Source organism: Seriola lalandi, unplaced genomic scaffold, assembly GCF_002814215.2.
Source record: "Seriola lalandi dorsalis isolate HSWRI2012SDOR001 ecotype SW California unplaced genomic scaffold, Sedor1 jcf7180002054425, whole genome shotgun sequence".
Lineage (NCBI taxonomy): Eukaryota > Metazoa > Chordata > Actinopteri > Carangiformes > Carangidae > Seriola > Seriola lalandi.
In genome coordinates this window covers 1,141,776-1,166,811 of record NW_019524978.1, presented here as the reverse complement: position 1 = coordinate 1,166,811, position 25,036 = coordinate 1,141,776, and the positions used below count along the sequence as shown (strand labels likewise).

Below are 25,036 nucleotides of genomic sequence, written 5' to 3'. Positions count from 1 at the left end.
CTCTGTCGTGTTAGGCTCAGGTCTCTCTCAATAGGGGTTGTTTCTCCCAGACCAGAGGGCACTTCCATTGAAACTGCAGCTCAGAGAACACACAGGGAAAGAGACGGGCTGGAGTGAGGCAACATATAACTCTCTGACAGATTTTTATGTGGAAGTGGGATTTTTTTGTGTTGGGGGGGGGTTGATGACTGTCAGCAGGAAGGTCCCCCTCCTTCTTGTCACCTTATCTGGGAATCTCACACGTTGTGTGGAATTACATCATTTTAAAGTTTTCCCAGAGAGAGGAAAGGCTTTTAAGGGTTTAAAATTTTTGGTGCAGGTCTTTTCTTTGGCAACACATTGACAAAAAGTTCCATCTAAATCAGTTATTGTGTTTTGAGTCACACAGTTTTGTTGAAAAAAGGAGAGAAAAATAACAGCTGAAGGAACAGATGATTTATTTGCCAGAAACGTCTGTTCTTTGCTGCTATACACTAAGCGAGATCACCTTGTTTTTTCCCTGAAGAGACTAGCAAGATCCTCCTATTTTGCATTAGAAATAGTGTAGGATAATATGGAGATACACTATATACAACAACATGCTATAGATTTGTGAAGTGGTAGAGATTTCTGGATTCAATATCTATCCCCCTTAATACCTCTGTGCTGTACCAGGTAAGTCTCATTGCATTCTTTGCAATTGCATTTGTCCCTGCTATGGGTCAAACTTCAAAAGTACTGGATCCTTCATTTCCCATAATACAACTGGACATAACCTCTCATTAGACTTCCCCTTCCCTTCCCTTACATGTCCACGTCTTTCAAACTTAATGCTTCCAGTGTGTATCACAGGCTTTGTGTTATTTAATATTTTTCGTCTCGAGGCCAAGCTGAGACAACCTTGATGATCATGTGATCAAGTGTCGCCATGGCCACAGAGGACACAGCCGTTTTCTTTTCTTCAGTTCAGGATCTGACATTTGTTTCACTCATGTGTAACATGCTCCATTACATTCACTTACTGCCTTTCACACATTCACTTTCTAACACATCAAGGGAGAGAAAAGTTTATGACCCGTGGTCATATTGTGATAAAGAAACCCACTCCTCCAGTGGCATAAAGGGAATTTAATTCTTTCCTGATCAGGGGAAGTTGTAACTGTGATGAAGGGAGTGGCTCTGCTGTTACACAGAGCTCTGTGTGGTTGTGGCAGAGAGAAATTAAAAGGTTGAGGTAGCGGTGTGTTTAACTTTTCTAAATCTTTACACTGAAAGGTTTCAACAGACCCGCCCTTTGAACTCCTTGGGAAGCACAGAAAGGCTTTTTATCAGGTTTGAAAAGAACATCTCTCTCGTTTGGCCCACTGGTGAACTAATTAGCTGTTTCCTCTCCGCTGAATGTTTTGGGGTGGGCATGGCAGCAGTCCGAGGTTAAGGGGTGGCACTGCCCAGTGGGTAGATTACAGGTTTGGTTTGTTACCACGGCTTCTGGAACATGGAGCTGCGGGCATCACATGTGTTGGCACAGGGTGCGAGCACTTCAGATGTGGTCAGGGACATGTGGAAGCTTTCGTGGATTTATCCTGCCCAGCCCAGTTTAGAGCTCCAGAGGGGAGAGAGAGGAGGCTTTACAGCAGCCCAACATTTGAAAACCTGTATTCTGACAAACAAACAGGGACAGTTTGTGTGTACACATGAGTGTGTGAGTGTGCATTTATGTGAGGTTTTTGGCTTTTGACGTGTAGGTGTGTATGTTTGTCACTATACTTTGGTTTTGAAAAACATACACCAAAAAATCGAGTTAAGGGAAAAGTAGACATCTGTTTTATTTATGACTGATAAAGCTCTGATTCATCTGTTTGCATGTTTGACTCATTTAGGTTCATACTTAACAATTACAAGCCAACCAGGGACTGTTAGGTTAAAGAGTTTTGCTTCTAGGGGAGAAAACATTCTGGATCGAGTTTTAGGTTGGTTGTTTTTCCTGCCATACTAAAGGGGAAAACACACCGGAGTTTGAATATTCTTAGTATGACGCTGTCATAACTTTTCAACAGTGGGATGAAGCTTCCCTCCTCACAGTCTTGGCCCACGATTCTTACGATATATTTACCATAACCTATACTGAGAAAAGGTTTTTCCTGGATGCCTAAGAAAGTCGACTGATGGACATGTTGACTGAAGGAGTCCAGCAGAAAGGACCTTGGAGTTGGAGAGATTGGCAGGTCTGTTTACATGCTGAGGACAGGGGCGTCGCAAAGCCAATATTCAAGTACGAAGTCAAAGAGATGTTTAAAACTGGCGTCACGGTTCCCACGCTTTCCCAGCCAAATTCTATGAACCGTGCACCACTAATCTTTCTTGCAATGAACCCCCCCCCCCCCCCCCCCATTCTTTTTTCTCCCGCCATCACTGGTGCCCGGCCCTGACCCAACCAGCTGTATCCCCTGTCATGAAGTCACTCTACTGGCCAGAGGCCCCCCCCCAGCTCTGTATGGCTAAGCTGCCTCCTCCTTTGTAGGGGTATGTTAATTGTCCATGTTGGGCCCAACTGCATGGTCGTATCTATTTCACATGTGAAAATGGCCTTTGAGGGTCCATAGTGCTGTGAGGGTAATTGTTCTAAATGAGGCATGGTACACTTTCATGGGCCCTTTCATTCAAATTGACTGGCCGTGATATACAGCAATAACCTATTTTTAATCTCTATTTTACATGTTTTGTTCTTCTGTCTTTGTATTCTTGGGACCACCTGTCTAACGTAAAGTGAAATGATTGATTGATGTCTAGCATGCCTGATTTTTGATGAGTTTAAACTGAATTGGTATCAATTTATGCCCTTTGTTATAGCAACATATGCGAATACAATAAAAAAAATAAAAAAAAAACACTCCCCAGCCATAGTCCCTACTTTATCTCCTTATGAGGGATGATTTTGAAGAATTTGGAAATGAAAGCTGACTCTATGTTTGGACTTTGGTTTATTTCCTGTTTTATTTTGAAATCACTTACCTTGTGCGGCCCACTGTTCGTTTACTTCCTGTCTTTGTCTTGTTTTCCCACCTCTGTGATTGTCTGCCCTGGTCTAATATGTTACACCTGTGTTTGGTTACCTGCTCTGCTCGTGTGTATTTAGTCTCTGTGCTGCCACTTGTCTTGGTCAGTTGTGCTCTGTGCTTTGTGCTGTTGAGTTTCCCTCGTGCCTCTTAGTGCTTCAGCTTTTTGTTCTTGTGTTTTGCCTTTGCATTTTCTCAGTTCTGCTTCACTAGTTTGTAAGTGACTTTTTGTTATTATACCTTTCTTCCCACCAACCCCCTTTTTTGTTTTCTGCATTTGGGTTCAGAAATGTGACAGAACTAAAGCTAAAGTAAATTGTGGCTCCAGCCTGGTGCATTATTAGAAATATTGATGTTTACTTGATGAAAGGACCCCAAAGCAGTTACATTAATGCATTTTTTAATTTAACATGACCAACAGTTTAGACACACATCTCAAGAAATAATGTGTAGTTTAGTAATGTGCGTTGCTAACGTACCCCAGTGCACTGGCTACAGTGCATACCGACATCTTCTTCTTCTTCTAGCGACTTGTCCAGCTCTTCGCTGTCTTCATAGTTTTTAAATCTGAAATGCAACCGCATATCTGCCTTTAGACTTGAGTCTCACTTGCCATTTTTTTGTCTCTCATGCGACTAGATGTTGTTGCACAATAAGACTGGTCACGCAGAACTAACAGGGTTACAGCATCACACATCCATGGGCGACTGTAAAAGACATATTAAAACATTGATATCTGGATTTTATGAAGCAGTATTGGATTACTCAAATGGAGATTGATTTGAATCAGACAAAACAATTTTTTTTCAACCCAGCCCTAGTAGAAACTTTTGCATACTGGATAAAACTGATTATAAGTTATAAATGTACAGCAACCTCCCTCTGTGCGGCTTTAGTAAAATTGACCAGAGAAGAGGACAAAACTCAATAAATAAAAAGGCTGACACAGCAGAAGGTGCAACAGGCACTATGAAGTTATAAATAAAAATAAATCAAATAGCTCGACATTTCTTATAGAAACCAACAGCAGAACTAAACATCACTAAGGCAGACAGTTAACAGTACGACGCCCGCAGCGTGCAGCCCACAAACACACACATTAAAACAAAAAGAGCCTGCACAGTTTTAGCACACTGTGTACTGTGAGTCTTGTGCACCAGGAAGTCCTCCACGACCTGCTGTAGATTCAGTGTCTTTACTGGGTCATTCTCAGGGGTTGTGGGCTGAGACGGATGGGAAGTCTCTGCTGGAGGATCCATCATGAACATTTTAGTCTGTCTGTTGGTCATGCAGCACTTTGGGTGTGTTCAATTTGGGTCAGCTAGCATCCTCACTGGGTGGTGCATTAAATCAATGATTACTTGAGGAGGATGCAAACTTTTCTTAGACATATACTGTGGTATTATACCTCAGCTTTTACCACACCCTATGATGATCATAGTCTATTTAATTGTACTGTTGTCCTTTTTTTGTGCTGCTAAGTGAGGATTACGGGTCCCCCTAGGAGTCAAAACTGAAAGGAAGTGAGGAGTTAAAATTAATTTTGAAAAGTTTGAGACAGTGAAAACATTAGAAAAGTAAAATGTAAGCACAATTGTTTGTGTGTGCTGATTGTGGATCTGTATGCCTGTGCAGCTCTGCTCAGTTATTCTGTACAACTGGTGCAAAGAGGGCTGTTTGTCTCAAACGGAAGTGTAAGCCAGTACGAACAAAGTGCGTTTCAGCTAATTAAAGGCTCATGTGCGCTTGTTCTTGTGGGCGTATATGTGTGTGTGATTGTGTGTGTTTTTCTTCAGGGTTCGTGTGTGAGCTGTGTCAGGAACTCTCACAGAGCGAGTGCAAGAGAACGTCAGGGCGCTACAAAGTGCCACTGAGTGTATCTCAGCTAATGAAAGAGCAGACTGAGCCTGTGCGAGGAATGAATCTCATTTTATAGCCTCATATTAAGCTCAGTTTGCCTCATGTATTTTAAGACTTTGCTCCATATATTCCTCATGGTCAGCAGTGGCAGACAGCAGAGCAGTGGGGCGTCCCAAACACACATGGAGTCTGAAGTGAACAGCTGGCTCTCTGAAAAATAGAAAATCTTTTTTGATAATTGGGGAAGGTTGTAATTCAGAGCTGCTTCTGCCTATTTGAGGCCCGTTAAGTACAGACTGTGTCGAGCCTCGGCGAACGGCAGACGGATCGGGACTCGTACTTTAGTGTCTGAAATAACCGATGTCCTTTATTGCAGTCGCGCTTAGATAATTCAATGCTGTGAACTAAACATTGTTTGTAAGGATTTATCTATTCTGTGTTAACCTATTTAATAACACACACTCCTGATAGATCATAGACAATAAGCATTTGTTTCAGATGTTCTCCCAGAGAGGAAGAGGCATGTTTTGGCTTGTTTTATTCTCGTACACTCAAGAATAATTGTGATTAAATCTAAAAATCAACCATTTGTAAGCTGTCTGCTTTTTAAAAATGCATCATTATGTAAGTCTAATGAGCTTTGGAAGTGTGTCTGTGGTCAGCACCGGCGGTTCGTCTGACGTCAAAAAAAGCCAAATTTTATTCCAAATGCCTTATTCTGTGTCGAGTGCTTTTCTCCTTCCTTCTAACAGCGCGTCTCGTGTGATACATTTTTCTTTTTTTTTTCTAAACCTCAGAAGCGTTTTAACACAGCCAGATACACAGAAAGTGCTGGTGGCTTGGAGAGGCTGTAAATTGTGGCGGCAGGGCCAAGCATCCGTGGACGTGATCCAAAACAGAGACGTTTGCAGCGCAGCTTTGCTTCTGTCTCAGCAGTCAGCAACAGTAGCTGGCATGTTGAGGCTGAGGTTTCACCGGGTCGCTGCTCTTTTATAGTTGGAAGGATTAAAAATGCCCAATGCCCACCACATCATGCCTCACTGGCAGAGAATAGTGGAGAATGCTGTTCCCATTTTAAATATGGACTCAGAGCTTGTATGTGGTGCTTTGGGAACAGTTTATTTTTACTTTTTTAATGCAGATAAGCTTTATCTGTATCTGAAGTACCTCAGTCTCTTACTTTTTGACATCACATGAACACACGCCACCTTCCTTCGGAATAGCCGCACAGGTCAGAGGTCAGACTCCTGAGGGTTAAAACCTTGACACTAAACCCGTGCGCATGTTTTTTCAATTTTACCATTCAGAGGTCAGGGGTGAGCAAGATGCAAGCCAAAAGTAAAGGTCAACGTGAAGTCTGTGTGTGTTATTGAGGATGTGCAGTGGTGAGAGCAGACATCACGCCAGCGTGTGAGGTAACGGCAGCCCCTCTGAACACAGGGTGGCTGACAGGAAGCCCCCTCTGAGAGCAAACAGCCTGACAGAACAGAGAACACATTTGACCCGCCGTCTCTCTCTCTCATCACTCAGGAATGTTTGAAGAGAAAGGACTGGTGAATATCTTCCTAGATATTCATTTGTTCAAAGTTCAGAGTTTTCAGAGCGTAGCTGAGCCGGGGAGGTAAACACCAAGAGTGCAACAAGATTGACCATGATTGTTTCACAAAAGGGAATAAAATATCTTATAATGAAAAAGTAATACAAAATTATCTGATATTTTATATTGTGATGCTATTTTGTTTTATTATGGTTCACTGTATTTACAGAACAGACACCATGGACAGGCCAGGTTAGAATTTCATACCTCTTTGCTTGGACTGTCCAGACTGAAGATTCTATACTTAGATTCAAGACTCCCCTTACTTTATGTACTTTATGCCACACAATGTACTCTATTGTGTTGTTGAGGAGAATGTGCTTTTGTGAACAGAGGTAGTAGAAGTATTCAGATCCTTTAAGGCTGTTTCTGTCTATAATTGAGTCCTTAAGAACTTTGCAGTGCAGTGAGAACATGTGAACCTGTTTTTGATTTAAGTCAATTTATTTAAAAAGGTTGCAGATGAAAATTTGTTTTTAAGAAAGTTGAAATATTCTTGTGATACTGGCTGATTTTTTAAATTTTTTTTACTCTGTAAGAAATTAAAAGTTTAAGGGCTCAATTCCAAAACAACACTGAACAATGAATCGTCATGTAGAAGCTGAGCATGTGTTTTGTAATAGTGTGCAGAATGCGCCAGGTAATTACAAGCTATGAGGTAAAATGTGGGAAAGTAAAGCTATAAAGTATTATAACACAGAAATATTCAAGTAGACATTAAGTATATCAAGACAAAACAAGTCAAACAAGAAATAATTTATCATCATGGAACGACTGGTCCCAAGTCACTCTAGATTTACCTGCAAAGACTCCACGGTCTTGTGTTGTTTATCAGTCTGTCAGTCTGCTATCTAGAGGTTAGTAAACCGGGTATGTGCCTTCATTTATTCAAGGCCACTGACTTAGATTGAGATCAGCTGGAGAAACGCACTGGGCTGGCAACATGCACAAAGTCTAACTGCTGCTGAAACCGTCTGTTGGATGAATGAATGAATAGTCTTTATTTTCATTATACAAGGTATAATGAAACTTCAAGTGGCATCTCTGCAATAACAGCCCAATGAAAATAAAAATACACATAGAAAAAAAACATCCCCAATAGATACTAATATTAAAAGTTATTAAGTGCTTGAGTGCATTGTGGTATCTGCAGGATAGACACAGCAGCAGAGTAGAAGCATACTGTTGATGTGCCCTTGAGCCAGACATGTATCACCCAGTGTGATTCATCCTCTCGGGATGTCTCTGCCCATGTTATGATGGTGGAGGATAATGGATGTGGTGTGTGTGTGTATGTGTTCGTAGGGCATGGCGTTCTCCCTGGAGGAGCGTCTGCAGCTGGGGATCCATGGCCTGATGCCTCCTGCTTCGTCAGCCAGGACGTCCAGCTGCTGCGAGTGCTCAAAAACTACGACATGAAGAGAGACGACTTGGACAGGTAAGACAAACACAGAGAGAAATCTCCTCACGGTGTAGCTGCTATGACTTAATACCTTCATATTCTACTGGTCCAAATCAGCAGAGTTGAATTTCAGTTGATCCCCCCCGAGGATTCCCCTGCCTCTGTGCGCACCGAGACATCTAACATCTGGAAGCCTTCAAAACCCGAGAGGCAGATTAGCGATCAGCCCTCGGAGATCCACATCCATCTCCTAACACCATATATTTTACCGAACAAATCTCCACACTGTTCTCTTCTCCTTTTCTCCCTCATTTCTCCATCTTCTCCCTGTGCTCCTTCATCTGCGTGTTTTTATAACCTCAACAGCGACCACATGAAAACTTCAGTTCAGTTTTTGCATGCTTCATTAGAAACTCTGGAGTCGTAGCTGTTAGCATTATGTATTGAAACTACCACATGCAAACATTTCAGCTCTTTGAAACAAGATCAGGCCTCATTTTGAAGTCACAGCTTGGTTTACTGTTTTGAATTAGATGCCCGGGGCTTAATGTTATCTGTCTGTGAAGCCGCCTCTTATTCCAGTCTCTGTTTCTCAGTCATCCGTTCCATCAGCTGTCGCTCCTAATGTCAAGGATGAGTGAGCTCCCTGTGAGTCAAGATTTAGGGTCAACAGGAACTAGGCAGCTTCCTGACAGCCGTCTCGTTTTCCACCATAGCAACATGACAGCATCAACATCTACAAACAATCATTATGAGCTTGTCATTGCCATTCCCATGCCCTATCAATGTCACTGACAATCTGTCTTGGGCTGGGGTGCGTTCCAGCTTTGGGTTTTGGATTAAGAGCTGCTGTTGCTAAAACCTGCTGTGTTGTACACACAGTCTGTTCCCCGACTCTCAACCCTTTTTTGGTATTTATTGCTGGATGCTGTCATTTATTTTTTACGACCATAACTTGAAACTTTCACTACTTCCCCTTCTATTTTAATCAGTTATCTAGACTCCCATTTTTTTTTTTCTTTCAGTGGAATTTGTCGCGGTTTTCAATTATTGTGACAAATTACGGAACGCCGCTGCATTTATGATCTGAGATGATGGAGTGAGTCGAGGACCTACTGTGACTGTGTCTTCAACAGAAGGAAATGGATGTTCAAAAGCTTTGCCAATGAAAACACTGAAGTATATAAAATGCTTCGGCTAAAGGGAAACCTTGTAGCCAATGAGGTTGTTAGAAAGCAGGATCAGGCCTAAAATGAGCCTGACAGAGCAGAGCCAGTTGATCACTCATGCTAAAATAGATTAAGATAGAGACAGATTGTGTCCTGGCTGCCTCAGTAGGTTGACTTTAAAGGAAGCACTGCACTCAGTAAGTCAGCATGGATACTGCTTTATAAAGCAGTGTGTACTGTAAATATTCCTGTTTCCTGGGTGTGGGAAGTGTTCACGCCTTGTAAGGTTAAGAATGGAGAAAGAAACCTTCCTTAAAGTGTGCCAGCATAAAATCAAACAATAGCACACTGCCGTGATACTGTGTGCTAGTATTTAATGAGGGGATTTAATTACAGTTTTGTTCGATGAGTCATAGCAACTGATTGACAACGATGAGTGAAATCATCAAAATGTTGCAACCCGTTTGAGCTGAGAAGAATTATTTTATTCTCATGCTGAATTCAGCTGCTAACAGAATCCAAACTCTGTCTGTGTAATGTCTGTCCTTACTTTTCTGTTCTTAAAGGGGCACGTCAACTATTTTACACATGAAGATCAGTTTCAACCTGCTTTGTATGTCGAATGTCTCATTTAGTGTCTATTGGCTGAGAAGAGAGATTTCTAAAGGATAAAAGCTATAAAAGATATTTCACCCAGGGATGCAACTAATGATTATTTTTATTACTGACTAAACTGCCAATAATTTTCTCAAATTATATTATTATATTATAATATTTGTTCCATAAATGATCATAAAATAAAAAATGTCAATCACTCTTTCCTAGAATGTATAAGTATTCAAAATAAAAGCAGCAAATTCTTACATCTGAGATGCAGCACTAGCAAAGGTTTGATATGTTTGCTTGATAAAACACTTAAACAATTAATTATCAAAATACTTGCTTGACTAATTGATAAATTGCTAAATGTTCCTGTGAGTTTTAGCCCTAATCTCTCTTGCTCCCTTTTTTCCCCTGCAGTGTTTGATGATTTGTACTGTACCACAAGACTGTAGGCCTGATGATTTTCGTTTGGCAAGTTGCAACTATGTTGATACTGAACATATCAGTAAAATGTTCACAGACAACATGTTTCCTACTTTTTCATGGTCATGCTCAAGCACCCACAACATTGCGGTCTGCTTTAATATAGGAAAGTTCACAGTGACTTCAGACACAATGTGTGCATTTACATTTAACCAAAATTACAATCTCTCTTTAACCTTAACCAGAGTTCTTTTGTAGCCTAAACCAAACCACAGATGGGACTGTGGATGTGAATCCTGGTCTCTGGTGTGACAGTCTAACACAGTAACATCACGGTGCTGTGGTCATACAACCAAGCAGGGAATATTTCTCCTCTATCTGTGGCTTCTTCTACTAAAATGTTGTGTTTCACATGAAACTAATGAACTGAATTTAAAATAAAAACAAAAAAAACCACAAACAAAGATCAACGTGCAGGTTTTTTTCATAGCTTTCAACCCACAACTCATGGATTTCCTCAGCAGAAGCAATAGGATAGGATATATGTAGTCACATGATCTATCTCCAAAACGTGTGTGTGTGTGTGTGTGTGTGTTTGTGTGTGTGTGTGTATGTGTATATGGTCCACTATACTTTCAGCTAAATGGCTAATAATCACTCAGTGGAAAAATTCATTTGAACTCTGTATTGTACGGCATACACAAACCTTTCATGTGATAAATTACATGTGGCAGAAGCTACTTTCGTTCACCAATATGAAAACGCTTTTCTTCAAGAGCAGCTGTCACCACCGTGTATTGTGCAGCTGCTGTGGCCTAACCTGTAGCAGAGAGGGCGTTCATGCTTTTCAGCCCCTCAACAAGAGGCACCTTGTGCTCTTGGCTTTATGGAAACTTCTCTGATTAGGAATAGAGCCCTTTCTGGCGCGCGCTTCTTAATTTGGGTCATATGCAAACCTTCAGTTCATGGTCAATCTACAGTCAGAACAAAAGGCTTGTGTAGGCTATCTAAGGGCCTGATTTTTCCAAATATCATTGGGAAAAATATCATTTTCTTTTTACAGTCTGGTATAGTATACTCTCATACTAAGATCTTAACCTTTTCCTCCCAGTTCCTCCAATCTCTCTGCTACATTTCACTCACAAACACACAGGATTTCACATCTGACTTCAATAACGCCTTCCTCAATTCAGCAGGTATGAGTTCTCAAGATGTTAAAGATTAACATGCAGTGTTTTCCTACCTGCTCCTCCCTGTCGTTCCCAGATATGTGTTCCTGATGGGGCTCCAGGATCGCAGCGAGAAGCTTTTCTATCGGGTGCTATTGTCAGACGTCGAAAGGTTCATGCCCATCATTTACACCCCCACTGTAGGCCTGGCCTGCCAGCAATACGGCCTGATATTTAGAAGACCGAGGTGAGTCACACTCACAACATTTTTCTTCCTCTTGAACTGTGAAACAGTTTATTCCCAAGCAAATGAATCTAATTTGTATTAAGCTGTTTTTCAGTTTATTTCTTGCTGCTGTGAACAGGAAGTGGGTGATGCTGTTTTCTCTCTTTGCTCCCAACCAGTCAGTCCTCCACCACTCGGTTATTAAGTGTTTTATGGTATTGGCTGTTTTGTTGTTTTTTGTTGCAGCACTGTGAATCAGCCAGCATTTTCTTTAACTGTTGGTTGTGTGGTAGCAGTATTCCACTGCCTCACTGATACAGAGCATTCAGAAAGTATACAGACCCCTTCATTATTTTCACATTTTTTTTATGTTGACGCCTTATACTAAAATCATTTAAATTACTTTTTTCCCCTCATCAATCTGCACTCAGTTCCCCATAATGACCATGGGAAAACAAAATTTTAGAAATTTTTGCAAATTTAATAATAAGGAAAAACTGAAATGTCACATTGATATAAGTATTCAGACGCATTCCTCCTTCATTGGTTGGAGCTTCAAGAGTTTTAAAACCCTCACTGATTTTGATATCGGGTTGCATCATGCACATTAGGGGAGAAGCCTCACAGCTTCTTTCTAATCTCAAGCATACGCACACCACAAGATCTGAAAATAATGGTGCATCACACACTACAGGATATTATTAAGGTTGTCCTGCCAGAGGGAGCAATCAGGGAGCAATGCACCACCTCACATGATCTCATCTCATGGGGAAGCAGATGTAAACAAAATGGAGACTGTGTTGTGGCAACTTGCTGTAACATTTTTTTTAATTAATTTTTGCCTTTATTTTGATAGTTGCAGTTAGAGAGAGACAGGAATGTTGGGGAGAGAGAGAGAGGGGAAGACATGCAGCAAAGGCCCACGGGTCAGACTCGAACCCAGGCTGCTGCAGTTAGGACTAAGCATTTATGGTTTATGGTACGCACTCTACCAGGTGAGCCACCAGGGTTCCCCAACTTGCTGTAACATTAGTAAAACTTTACAGTGAGAAAAAACTAAAGCAGAATGAGATGACAAAAATGGTTGGTGAGAAGCAGTCAACACAGGTTCCTTCAGCGAGAACTGCAGGTAAGATTTGAACTGTGAGTTTTGATATCTGTCAACAGTAGTATGGTAGCTAATGTTATTGTCAAGGACTAGAATGTTTACTGTTGCTTGGCAACACTATCAGCTCCGCAACTGACGTAATCATAATCATATCATCCCAATTTGGTGCGGCCCCATTGAGTCTGCAAGCAGTTCGGGGTATTTAAGACTGGATCTGTGAACCCCTCACATTACCAGATAATCTGGCCTGAACAAGGTCCGGGACCAGATTTCACCTCTGATTGTCAGGAGGGGTTAATTGGGGTTAAATTGGCCCAAGAACCTCTGTGCTCTGAGCCCGACTGAAGCCACTCCTGCATTGTCTTGAATGTGTGATTAGGGTCATTGTCCTGTTGGAAGGTGACCCTTCAGCCCAGTCTGAGTCCTTTTCATAGATTTGTAAAAAATGCTAAAATTCTGTTTCCACTTTGTCATTATGTAGATTGATGAGGGAGAAAATGGATTGTAACGATTTTAGCAGAAGGATGCAACATAACAAAATGTGAAAAAGGTGAAGAGGTCTGAATACTCTCTCAATGTCACTTCATGTGTACACTCACTAAGCATTTTATTAGGAACACCAAACACTGGGTAGAGCCTCTATTTGCTCTCAAAACAGCCTTGAGTCTTTGTGACCTTGATTCCTCAAAATGTTGGAAACTTTCCTTTGAGATTCTGCTCCACTTTGACATGATTGCATCACATCATTTCTGTAAATTTGTCGGCTGTACATTCAGACTACAAATGTCCTGTTCTACCACATCCCAAAGGTTTTCTGTTAGATTCAGATCTGGTGACTTGGGAGGCCACCTAAGTATAGTTAACTCCCTGTCATGTTCATGAAACAAGTTTGAGACAACCGACTTTTGCCTTGTGACCTGGTGCTTTATGATGCTGAAAGTATTCATTAGAATATGGTAAATTTTGGCCATAAGATGGACATAGTCAGCAACAATACTTAGACAGACTGTAGCTTTCAAACCATGATAGATTGGTGTAAAGGGGCCCAAAGTGCCAAGAAAACATTCCCCACACCATTACAGCACCACCAGCCTGGGCTGTTGACACAAGACAGGTTGGGTCCATGGATTCAGGCTGTTGATGCCAAATTCTGACCCAACCATCTGCTGCCTCAGCAGAAATCCAGATTCATCAGACAGACTATGTTTATGCAGTCTTAAACTTGCCCACCGCAGCAGATTTCTGTTATTGGCTAGCAGGAGTAGAACCCGAGGTAGTACCGACTTGTACTGTTGTAGCCCATCTGACTCAAGATTCAACATGTTGGGCAAGATGCTTTTCTTTCTTTTTGCAGTTGTAAAGAGTAGTTGTCTCAATGACTGTAGCCTTTCTATAAGCCTGAGATAGTCTGGCCATTCTCCTCTGACCTCTCTCATCAACAAGGTGTTTGTGTCAGCAGAGCTGCCACACTCTAGATGATTTTTGTTTTTTCACACCATTCTGAGTAAACTCTAGAGACTGTTGTGCATGAAAATCCCAGGAAATGGAGAAAAGGTCCTTAATTCATTGATGACCCAAAATTTTCTGAATATTTCTACATGCCAATAGAAATATTTTTTGATACTAACAACACCCTAGAGACCTTCCCATGTCTTCTCTGGGAGACTCAAGATGCATATCTGAGGGGTTGTATAATCTCCTAATTAGAGTTGCAGAAATAAAACTTAAATAAAGCCTACGCTTCTAGAGTTAGAAAAACAAATACATTGGTTAAATAAAGAAATTTTGCAGGTGATGCATCAGTATAATCAGATTGTCTCAGAATCACTTCTTTTCTTGAAGCAGAAGCACTTTGAGTTTGGGGAGAAACCACAAACACTCCCTTTCAGACAACTGCGGAAATTGGAAAATGACTGAGTAATCCTTAAAGTGAAGTCCAAACATAGTTATTGTCTGAAAGACACCAACAAGCATTTTAAAGAATTCTGTGAAAAGCTTTATTCTTCAAAAACAAATGCAGGATCCCACAACATGGAAAGCTTTCAAAGCATTACACCTTTCCATACAAAGACCTCACCCCTGAGGAGGTAAAAGAAACAAAACTCGGCTCCCTTGTGAGCTTTGCAAATATTTGTTGAAACACTCACACCTTATGATTAATATGTTCTCTGGGAACCTAAAAAAAATATACAAATGCTTAAACAGGCTGTAATAACACTTATTCTGAAAAGGGCAGGGATCTCGATGAGGTTGGAGGCTATAGACCCATCTCTCTGAGATGGACCAGAATGTGGACCAGAATATACTGGCTAAAGCAAACTTGTATATGGGGACACTGGTTCATCCAGATCAGACCAGATTTTTCCCTGGTAGAAACTCCTTTGAACTTCGAAGTTTGTTTAATATAATGTACCAAGTCCAACGTGAGTGATCTCGTTGTTGTCTCTCTTGATGTTGGACAGGTGTTTGACCAGGTAGAATGATCCTATCTGTTTGTAGTGCTGGATGAATTTGATTTAGGAGATAAAACTTCTGTACCAAAATTGCAGGGCCGAGTACTGACTAATGAAATCTTGTCTTCCCACTTCAGCCTGCTGGGGGCCACAAAAGAGGGCTGTCCTCTCTTGTTCACACTGGCTGTTGAGCCTCTTGCTGAGTCAATTCACACATGGATTCTATATCCCAGACACACCTGATAAGATATACCTATACTCAGACACATTTAACTGTTTATTTCCAGACCATAATTTAGTCTTCCTGCTATTCTGGACAAAATAAACTTGTTTGGAACCTTTTCGGGTTTCAGGATCATCTGGAACAAAATGAAAGTTAACGTACTGGATCAATAAGCCGTATTGCTAAGAGTAGTAGTACCTTTAAAATCTTAATGATACCCATCCCTTGGTGGCATCTCAGTTGTAAACCCAAAAATAACATAAAGCACAAGACAAGTTTCTTTTGTAGTTTCAGACTGACACAGTGTCATTTTCCCATCCAGCACTCATATTGTTTAGATGGCAAACACACTTGCGCCCATCTGACATCCCATGGGTGTGTTAGTCTTAAAATTAAGTGTCATCAGATGCATTGTTGGTACATTGCTATCTTGAGGCAAAATAAAGCAATTGGACGATTGACCAAAAAAAACTGGTCTGAAGTCAGACCAGGTATTCCACTTTTATTTGAAGGGCACATTATCAAGAGAGTGATCTGCCCCTATATAGACGAGTGCACAACACACATTCTCTCTGCCAGTTACATACAAGCAGAATGAGTCAAAAATGTGCTTCAGATGTTTGGATGAATCCAATGGAACATTACAATACAGCCTCAGAAGGCTGGAGTGTTCTTTGTGGCATGTTGTGTGTTGCAAGCCAGGCCCAACCCTTTCCCATTTACACTCCGAAGGTCAGATAATAGCCTTAATGTCTCCTTACCAGAGCTATTATAACCCATTTTAAACTAATGCTGTGAGACTGAAATACTTTCACATTTATATGGGCTAATTTAGTCTGTCAGAGTAGTGATTGATCAGCCCATTACCCAAGCATCTTTGCTTTCACTGTCAGTGTTCAGTTCAGTTCAGTTAATTTCCGAAACTGCAGTCATGGTGGCATTGGTAAAAAACATAACACATACTGTATATCAGGTAGTGGTTTTTTCTACAGGATATACAGGTTGACATGCAAACATCAGGTGTGTTGGTTAGGTCTGTTTTTTTACATCACAGGCAGGAATTTTCCGAACTTCTCCGGGTATTGTTTCATCTCCAGGCTCCATTAACTGGTGAACCTAAAAACCTTGTAGGTCTTTAAGCATGTCTACTAAAGCCAGAAATTGTCAAATGATTTGATTATTCAAATGAAACCAAAAGCCCAAGGACTCTTAAAGCATGTGTGAGTTATGTTATGGGAGCTGGTCTTTGATGCTATAAACCCGAACCAAATTTGGAGGTTGCGGTAGCCCGTGCAGCTGGAGTTTGGTGAGACAGCAGCTCGAGGCAAACCGCTGTGAGCTGTTGAAATCAGCTCAGGGTTCACCTTGAGTGGCTCTGGCTCTGCTTTTAGCAGACAGACATTCATTGGTTTCCTCTCCTCGTCTACTGTAAACACACTTTCACTCTCTCTCACACACACACACGCACACTCTCTCTCTGCTAGTGTCTGTTTTCTCTCAAATAGGTTCATCAGGTCCAACTCTCTCATTATCTGACAGGAACACTCCCTAAGCAGTTCCTAATAGATATTGAATTGATAGCGCTTTTATTCTCAGTGCCGCATTCAGGGCCACGTTCTGCTTTTCTTGGCCCTGCCTCCCTGCATTCACACTTACTCAGGTGGTTGCAAATGTTGGGTTTATTTTTACTCAAATAAGACTGATAGAAGAAAGACCACCCTGGTCAACTGTTCTTCATGGGCACTTAAGCTCATGTACTGCTGTAAACTATGATCACCCAGTCATTTAAGGAGCTAGAAGGATAGAAATAATTCACTAATCTACATGCCAGTGGTGAGCTATTGTTGGTAGCTAGAAGTGGCAAAGCGAGGTAGATATTTAACCTGATGGTACAAATTCATACCACATGGCTGTGGTAATTTTTTGGAGTGATATCAGGAACATATGTCAGTCCCAGTTTCATAAGGATGCAGGGAGCAGCCATAGAGGTTTGCTGAGTATGTTCCTCCATTGTGCATTTCCTCTCCTCTCTAGAATTTGCCAAACACTTAATTCAGTTTTGGCTTCATTTATATTACCACCATGGATGTGATTAGCTGTGAAACCCCAGTTTTCGTAATTATGTCCATTTTTATTATAAATTCTTACGTTGGGTACCTTGGGTATATTTAAAATACTTGGAAAACCAAGTTCTCCCATGCACATAACTCTGTTACCCAACAGCTCCCCGTTTCCCCATCCCTGCACAACTATGTGGAAAATATTCCTAGTATGCTTCCCTTCCTCTCACACTGAGCCGACTGGAGGAGTCATTTTATACACTCCCCCAGTCTCACAGCATAGTGGGCCAGGACCTGCCGCCAGAGCCCCCGGGGTGAGGAGATGGGCCTCTAGGAAATGTGCATCAGGGGGTCAGTTAACAGAATACATTGGGGACAGAGCTGACTGACTCTGACACATTTAGTTTTTCAGCCAGGCTGTTTCTCTGCGCTAGCATGCCTGAGAAAAGGGATGTAACGATATCCATGGGTCTGCATTCAATGCATTTCTCTGTGTCTTAGCCATCGTACCATCAGCATAGCTTTAGTGATGGAAATGTTAGTCAGTTGGTCAGCCTCTGTGGTCTAGACTGAAATATCTCAACCATTGGAGGGATTGCCGTTAAATTTACATTCATGGTTTGTGAAGTTGACATTTTTGGTTATTAGTGAGATATCTAAACAGCTATTGGATGGGTAGTCATGAAATTTAGTACAGATACTTAAGGTGAGGATGATCCCTAATCACTTTGGTGATCCATCTGTCCTTTCCTCTTGCACCACAAGCAGGTCAGTGTTTCCACTTAATCAGTGGAATATCTCAAATGAATAGATCGGGACAAAATTGTGTACAGATATTCTTTTGCCAGATGATGCATTGTTATGACCATAGGTTGCCATTTTGTGTGTCTGAGTGAAATATCTGACCAAATATTGGATGTATTACCATTAAATTTGGTACAGACATCCAAGCCTTCATCCTCAGGGTGAACTGTAATAACCGATGATCCTGTAATTTTCATCTAGTGCTATCATCAGATCAAAATTGCAATTTTTCTACTACTGTACATTGGTGTAGAACTAATCACCTGCCAAACTAATGAAATTCCCATCAGCCTCAGCTGCACTGTGTGTAATGCTGATTAGCAAACATTAACACGCTAACATTCTGAACTAAGATGGTGAACATACTGAGTATACCTGCTAATCCTCAGCATTATCAAATTAGCATGCTTACATTTTAGCACGTAAGCTCAAAGCACAACTAAGAACAGCCCCCAGCTGTAGACTCGTAGCCTTTCTATAGCAAACATGCAAAAGGTTGTAAACGTAGTAAACATATCTGCTGAACATCTGTATGTTAGAATAGTCACTGTGAGCATGTTAGCATGTTATTCAGTCTGAAGCTCATGCCACAAGCCTGGTTGTAATCTCTCGATATGGTTTTATATCATCTTCAAAGCATCAGCCGACGTCTCTAATCTGTGCTGCGTCTGTGTGTTAGGAGTGTAAAATATTAGGTTTTTATCTAAATCTAATGCACAGGGCATTTTACCCATTATCTTCCCTTACAAATGCCTGTAATGGATTACCGATGCCACTTTGCGTGTGTGTATGTGTGTGCATGCGTGTCTTCCAGCAGGACCACCATAGCAGCAGATTAGGTCTCTAATCACTGGCTCTCAGGTATAAAGACTTTCTGTGTGAAAGCAGCAGCCTCTCTTTGTCTTGCCTGACTTTACCAGCTAATCTGCCTCATGGAGACTAAACACTCCAACACCGGGCTCTGTACCAGAGGCCAAAGGTCAAGCGCCATTAAGTGTCAAAACACGGCGATTCACTGATCTTTAGATGGGGCAGACGCAGGAAGGAGAGCCGGAGAAAGAAACACATTCACATCATCAGAAGATTAGTGGACATGCTTACTTTTATTGGTTAGTAAGCTCATGAGCGGAAACAGTGTCTAAGCAGAGAACGTTTGTCTGTCTTCATCACACAAAGTTTGTTTCTGTTTTAACCGTAAATGTGGGTTGTGTGTACTTTGTTTGACAGCTGAAAGTACTCAGATGTGATAAATGATAATGTTTTGTAGAAGAAAAATGATCCTAAGTATTGCATGAAAATAATTAGGTTTAGTTCCGTCATTTCCAGTGTCAATGTGAACTGTGTGGTGCACTGCTATGGAGTTTCTAAATAAACTTGTAACGGGCCCTTTTATATGAAGAGGCTGCCTATTCTAGGGGCTCTCGAGGTAAATGACATGAACCTATCCATCTTACTGATGGAGACGGATGATCATTGGTAGCCCATTAGTTGATTCCTGGTTAAGGGTCAAGGGTTAGCAGCTCTGTTCTACTACAGCTGTCTGTCAGGAGCTGGAGTATAAGACATAGGCATTCTTCAACCCCCCAGAGAGGGTGTGGGTGAAGACCAGATGCTCTTTTTCTGCTGCCTCTGCTACTGTGGAGAAGATGTAGATCTTATCGCCTAAAATCAGTTATATATCTGTTTGATAAAAAATACTAATTTTATGTTGTAAACACTCATTTGTCCATGCACAACCAATCGACATTTCACAAGCTTCACAAATTTTTACTATGTGATTAGTCTTTATGAGCTGTACTGAGAACTGAGTAATAGAGTTATTAGGATGATATTGAGCAGCAAACAGTGTAAACAACTATTTAAATGTTGCCTATTGAAATTGTACATTTGTTTATTACTGTAAATAATCTCACATAAAAACAAGAATAACTTCATCGGACAACAAAGTTAAACTTCAGTATGTCTATGTGAGCCATTTTTAAAGATTTCTCTTTTATGGAGACAGTTGGTCTTGCAGCTGGAAGACAGACAGAGGTAGGGAGGTCAGGAAATTGAGGAATGGGAACGCATTGTCGGTTTTGGTCTTGTTTTGGATTTGTTGACAAAAACATATAGATATAGAATATTGTCATTGACATAATCCTTAAAACAAGGAATTTCCGATCTGAAATGAATCACAATATAGCAACCCCGAAGTCCATTTGTTTCCTCAAATTTCAACAGAAGTTAATGTAACTTGACAGATTGGATGATAGTGTTTCCAGAACTCCAGAAACTTAGAATAATTTGGTGAATAATATGTACTCAGAATCAGGGAGGATTTATATTGATATTCAGGGAAAGAGAACACCTGAAAAATGTTTCTTTATATTGATGCACCCAACTCAAGCAAATACTTACTGAGCCTTACTAGACCACAAAGAGCTTGGACCAACATATAGACAGGTTGTGCGAGACTGTACCTGTCAATACTGACCTAGCATTATATCATATCAGTATAGTGTATATATCAGATTATAATATATATCTGTATGAAGTTAATTGGCATGAAAACAAACAGAAGTGCTGTTTGATTCAGTATCAACTCAGTAAAGTGGTTTGAATACGTATCGTATACGTAATCGTATTTGAGTGTTGAGATGCTGGAATTTGAGGGTGAGCTGCAGGAGGTTATAAAGGCCTAATGAAAGGCGTCAGCTGAAGCTGCCTCAGCCACCTCTGAAGTGGCGCGTGCTGGATGATGAAGTGTTCCAACCTTGCAGATTAGTGGCTTTTGAGCTGTGATCTCACACCATTCAGGCCCACACACGGTGTTATACTGCATTTGTGTGAGAGAAACTACTTCATTTGGATTGATGAGCATCCAGGGCAAGAAGAAAATACCCTCGCCTTCCGGAGCCTTAATCCATGCATGGTTAATGAACCGTGATGACCCGCTTTAAACTGTGAATAAGAAATAACCGCTCATTCCACATAACTCGAGTCCAGAGAGAATTTGTTCCTGATTTTGACTGATTGCATGACTTTTGCTGATGTATTTGTTTACCGGGGTTTTACTCTTTGGTAGACCATGAGGGAAGCTCAGAATATGCTTTGGTTGAATGGGAGAAGTAATGGAGGAGTGGAGAGGAGAGAAATGGTTTGGAATTACACTGACCTCATGAGGAACGTGGCAAACATTTGGGATTAATTCCACCCTGGACTTCGAAGACCTTGTGCAAAAATATAGAGCTCGTGTCCGAGGAAGTTTTGGAGCCAGTGAAAACAAAGAAACTGTAGGGCACATTAGACTGTAAGTCCACTTCTCCTGCAGTATCCCTTAGTATAATAAATGAATGTATCAGTGAATACCCAACTTAAATCCAGAGCAGTGTTATGGTTTACTGTGTAAACATGGAAAGTAATCAAACTAAATATGTTTCCAATAACCTTCTACTCAACTAAGGCTACCTGGCTGAATTATCTGTGACTTACAGTACCAGAAATCATTGCTCAATCAAATAGCTATAACTTTCCAGTGAGAGTGGAGTAGCATGCCCAGGGAGCAAGCTCTTTAGGAGAAAATCCAGGTTGTTCTATTGTGTCTCTAAGAAACAACCATAAAATCATTACATACATGCGCTAAAGGGTGTCTGCCTGGCTGTCACTGTCTCACTTCACCTGTTGGTCTGGATCCAGTCAGGGTCTGTGAACACACTGACTGTCAGGTCCAGGATTCGTCAACTGCCCTGCTGTCGCTCAGGTTTAAATTTTGAATTTCTTATAAACATTACATAAACTTTAGGAATGTCAATATGGCACTTCTTTAACAATACAAGCTTGCAAGGCTACCAAAAAATGTGCTTTCTGATACGGCAACGTCAATTGTGTCAGGGTTTTGAGGTAAGTAGGACCCAAATGCAGCCAACACATCGGGGACGGTGCAGACAGGTTTATTTAGCACAAGATCCAGAGAACAACAGAGAGACAACAGGGATAAACAGACGAACCGACAATGACAAAGGGGAGCACAAAGACTATATAGACAAAGGAGGCAAGGGTGATTGCACACAGGTGAAACACATTAGGGCGGGGCAGACAATCACCACACAAACAAGACCAAGACAGGAAGCAAAACACTGAGACACACAAGGAAACCTTATTACAAAATAAAACAGGAAGTGAGAAAGTCCAAAACAAAACTAACAAAAAGTGTCTGCCATAGCAAACCATGACAAATTGGTTACGTGATCCTCGCCTTGCAGGTCATAGAGGTCTGTCAATAGAGCTCACAGCCAATCAGAATTGTCCACTGACATACCCCCTCAGACATCTCTAATATTTCCCCAAAGAACTACTTTTGTAATGTGATTGCTGTTTGACTTTACTGAAGCTGCTGAATGATGCATTAATACAAGACTCTCCATCCCCACTAGCAACAAAATTATAGAGTCCCAGTTCTTTTTGGATGCTATCCACACACCATCACCGCCGGTCACATTTTGGTGCGTGGTAGTAATATTTCACCAGCCCACACTGGAAAATACGACTTGCTGTTCATCCCATGGAGCTTATCTGATACTCTGGGTGAATCATGCTCAGCCTGGTGTGTAGTTTTAAAGAAAACTCTGAGGTGGCTTTGCAGCGTGCAGCAGAAAATTCATTCAGCATGTGTCACACAGGTTGGCAACAAGGGTAGATTCTCTCTAATGACTTTAACGTGAATTTCACTGGGGAAAGATTAGATAATGCCATTTGATTCAAAAGAGTTGGGCACATAAGGACATTCACCTGAAACTTAAAGTGAAACAACTGCCAAAGCTTCTCCTACAGCAATAATCTGAACTAGTATGGATGTAGCTTTGATCGCCCCGCCTTGTGGTACAACTATAAAACTTACAACTGGGAGAGGTTGGTGAGTTTAATACGATGCCTTATGGAATAACCCTATGTTTGCAAATGTTGGCCATTTCCAGTTCTTTGTACTTATATGCTCCATATGTTTTAATGATGTTATCGTTTCCTCACCACTACTGCTGCCAGGGCCCTATAAATTGACAAAGAGGCTGCAAATTAAAATAAAACTACATCATTTCTTTAAACCAGCAACCCTTAAATGTGTGTGTATTGTTTGGGTGACAAAGCAGATGTTGGCGGGTTGCCAGCACCTCAGCAGAGTTGTTTCACACCACCAACCTGCTCTGGCCTCATTCCTGTGTGGCTTGTGGCCATGCATATGTATGTGTGGGGTAACTGGAGAGTCACAAACACTGTTAGAGGTTGCATTTTCAGCCATGGGTGGACAGATTTCTGGCCACAAACTGGATATTTCAAGCAATGTTATTATCATTTCCCTCACTGACGTGCTTCCCAGTCGCCTGTTCCACACGCAGGTACACAGAAAGGAGTCTGGAAATCAGTGGGTACTAAAGATATAAGTCTGAAGGCCAAACTACCACAACAGTTCCAAAATCTCTTCCTCTCCATATGTTAAAGATGAAGTTAAAGATGGGACTTAAAGGACATATTCACATATGCCAAATGTCAACAGATTAATATTACACGTCAGATCTGATGAAGTGAACACATAGAAACCACTACCATGGTGCATGGAAAAGTGCCTCGCTGGTTTGTTGAATCCAGCTTTGTTTCCCCCTGGAATGAGTGGAAACTCCAAACCAAAATTTCCCTGATTCACAGTCCAACCTTATTGGCACTTTGTCATCTACAATCTCTGGTGTTTTCTTTCTGTTTTGTCTTGAGTGTAAAAACTCACATCATGGCCCTAATGGAGTTGTGAAACATTGTGAAAAGTGCAACACCAACCCCATCAGATGCAAACATCCGCCATCATATAACTTCAGTGATGACCCGATGAAGTTGTTTGGACTGTGTGGAGTAGTGAAGACGATGGAGCTTGACAGTTTGTGGTCAGTGAGCCCAGCTGCCCATCTGATTCACTATAAGGTCTGTTTTTCCAGGTGTGGTACTTGAAGCTTCAGCTCCACATGCAACTTTGTTTTTTTGCTGTGTTACCAAGAATTGCCATGGGAATGTGGGAGCCAAACAAAGAATGATTTATTTATTGCTGTTTTTGCATGCAGGGGGGGGGGCTGCTACACTGGTAGGCCTAATGTATATAAAAAATGTTGATGTCGGATGCCAAAATTTTTTTTCTCTTTTCCGTTAACATGTCATTTCCTACAGTGTCCTTTCTTTTAATCCTTGATTTGTTACCGTGTATAGGTTTTATTTAAATGTCATCACAGGTAAATACAGATCTTAATGTAAATGCAGATCATATGTTAATAAACCATTCTGTTAGCAGCGTTACAAAGGCCTCTTTGTTTCGGAAGGGTTGCTGTGTCCCTGCCAATGTTGAGCCCAAACCTACACCCTCACAACAAAGGTTTCCTAACATTAACCAAATAGTATTTTTAAATCCAAATCATAACATTTTTTTTTAACCTAACAAAGTCAAAGTCAAAGCCAAAGAGGCAGAAGATCACTGAACGCTCATATGTGATGCAGTGAAAGGCTGGAACAACTTTTAGTTTGAAGAAATGTTCAGTACATGGAGACATGATGTTTACAATCTGTTATGCCTAGAAGACCAGTAAAACTCTGAAACTGGGTCAGCCTCATGTTGATATGGGACACTCCTCACTGCTGATAAGAACTAAGTCAACAAATCACACATTAATCACCATCCTAATGCACCACTTCTATATTTGCACTTAGATACGACCATACATCTGCCAATAGTATGAGACCAACAGTATCTGATACTAATATCTCTTAACAGCTCTGCTTTTTATTTTTCAGTTTAACCCCCCCCCCCCTAGTAAATGGATGTGGGGAGAAAGCTCTGAAAGCTAATTTCTCTTTGTTTTGACAGCGCCATCAGCTCTCAGCTCAGTGTTGG

General features: G+C 41.1%; 1 protein-coding gene across 3 annotated transcripts in view; it reads left to right on the top strand.

Annotated features, from left to right (window-relative positions):
• Positions 1-25,036, top strand: part of me1 (malic enzyme 1, NADP(+)-dependent, cytosolic) — an 84,972-nt gene that overhangs the window by 21,461 nt on the left and 38,475 nt on the right. For 2 of the 3 annotated variants that reach the window (XM_087175187.1, XM_087175186.1), the window contains exon 1: positions 11,356-11,505. In XM_087175187.1, the coding sequence (XP_087031313.1) occupies positions 11,369-11,505 (137 nt within the window). In that variant the 5' untranslated portion in view covers positions 11,356-11,368. Of the gene's footprint in view, positions 1-7,797; positions 7,931-11,355; positions 11,506-25,036 lie in introns of those variants that run through there. The other variant, XM_023410503.2, reaches the window with a different exon arrangement.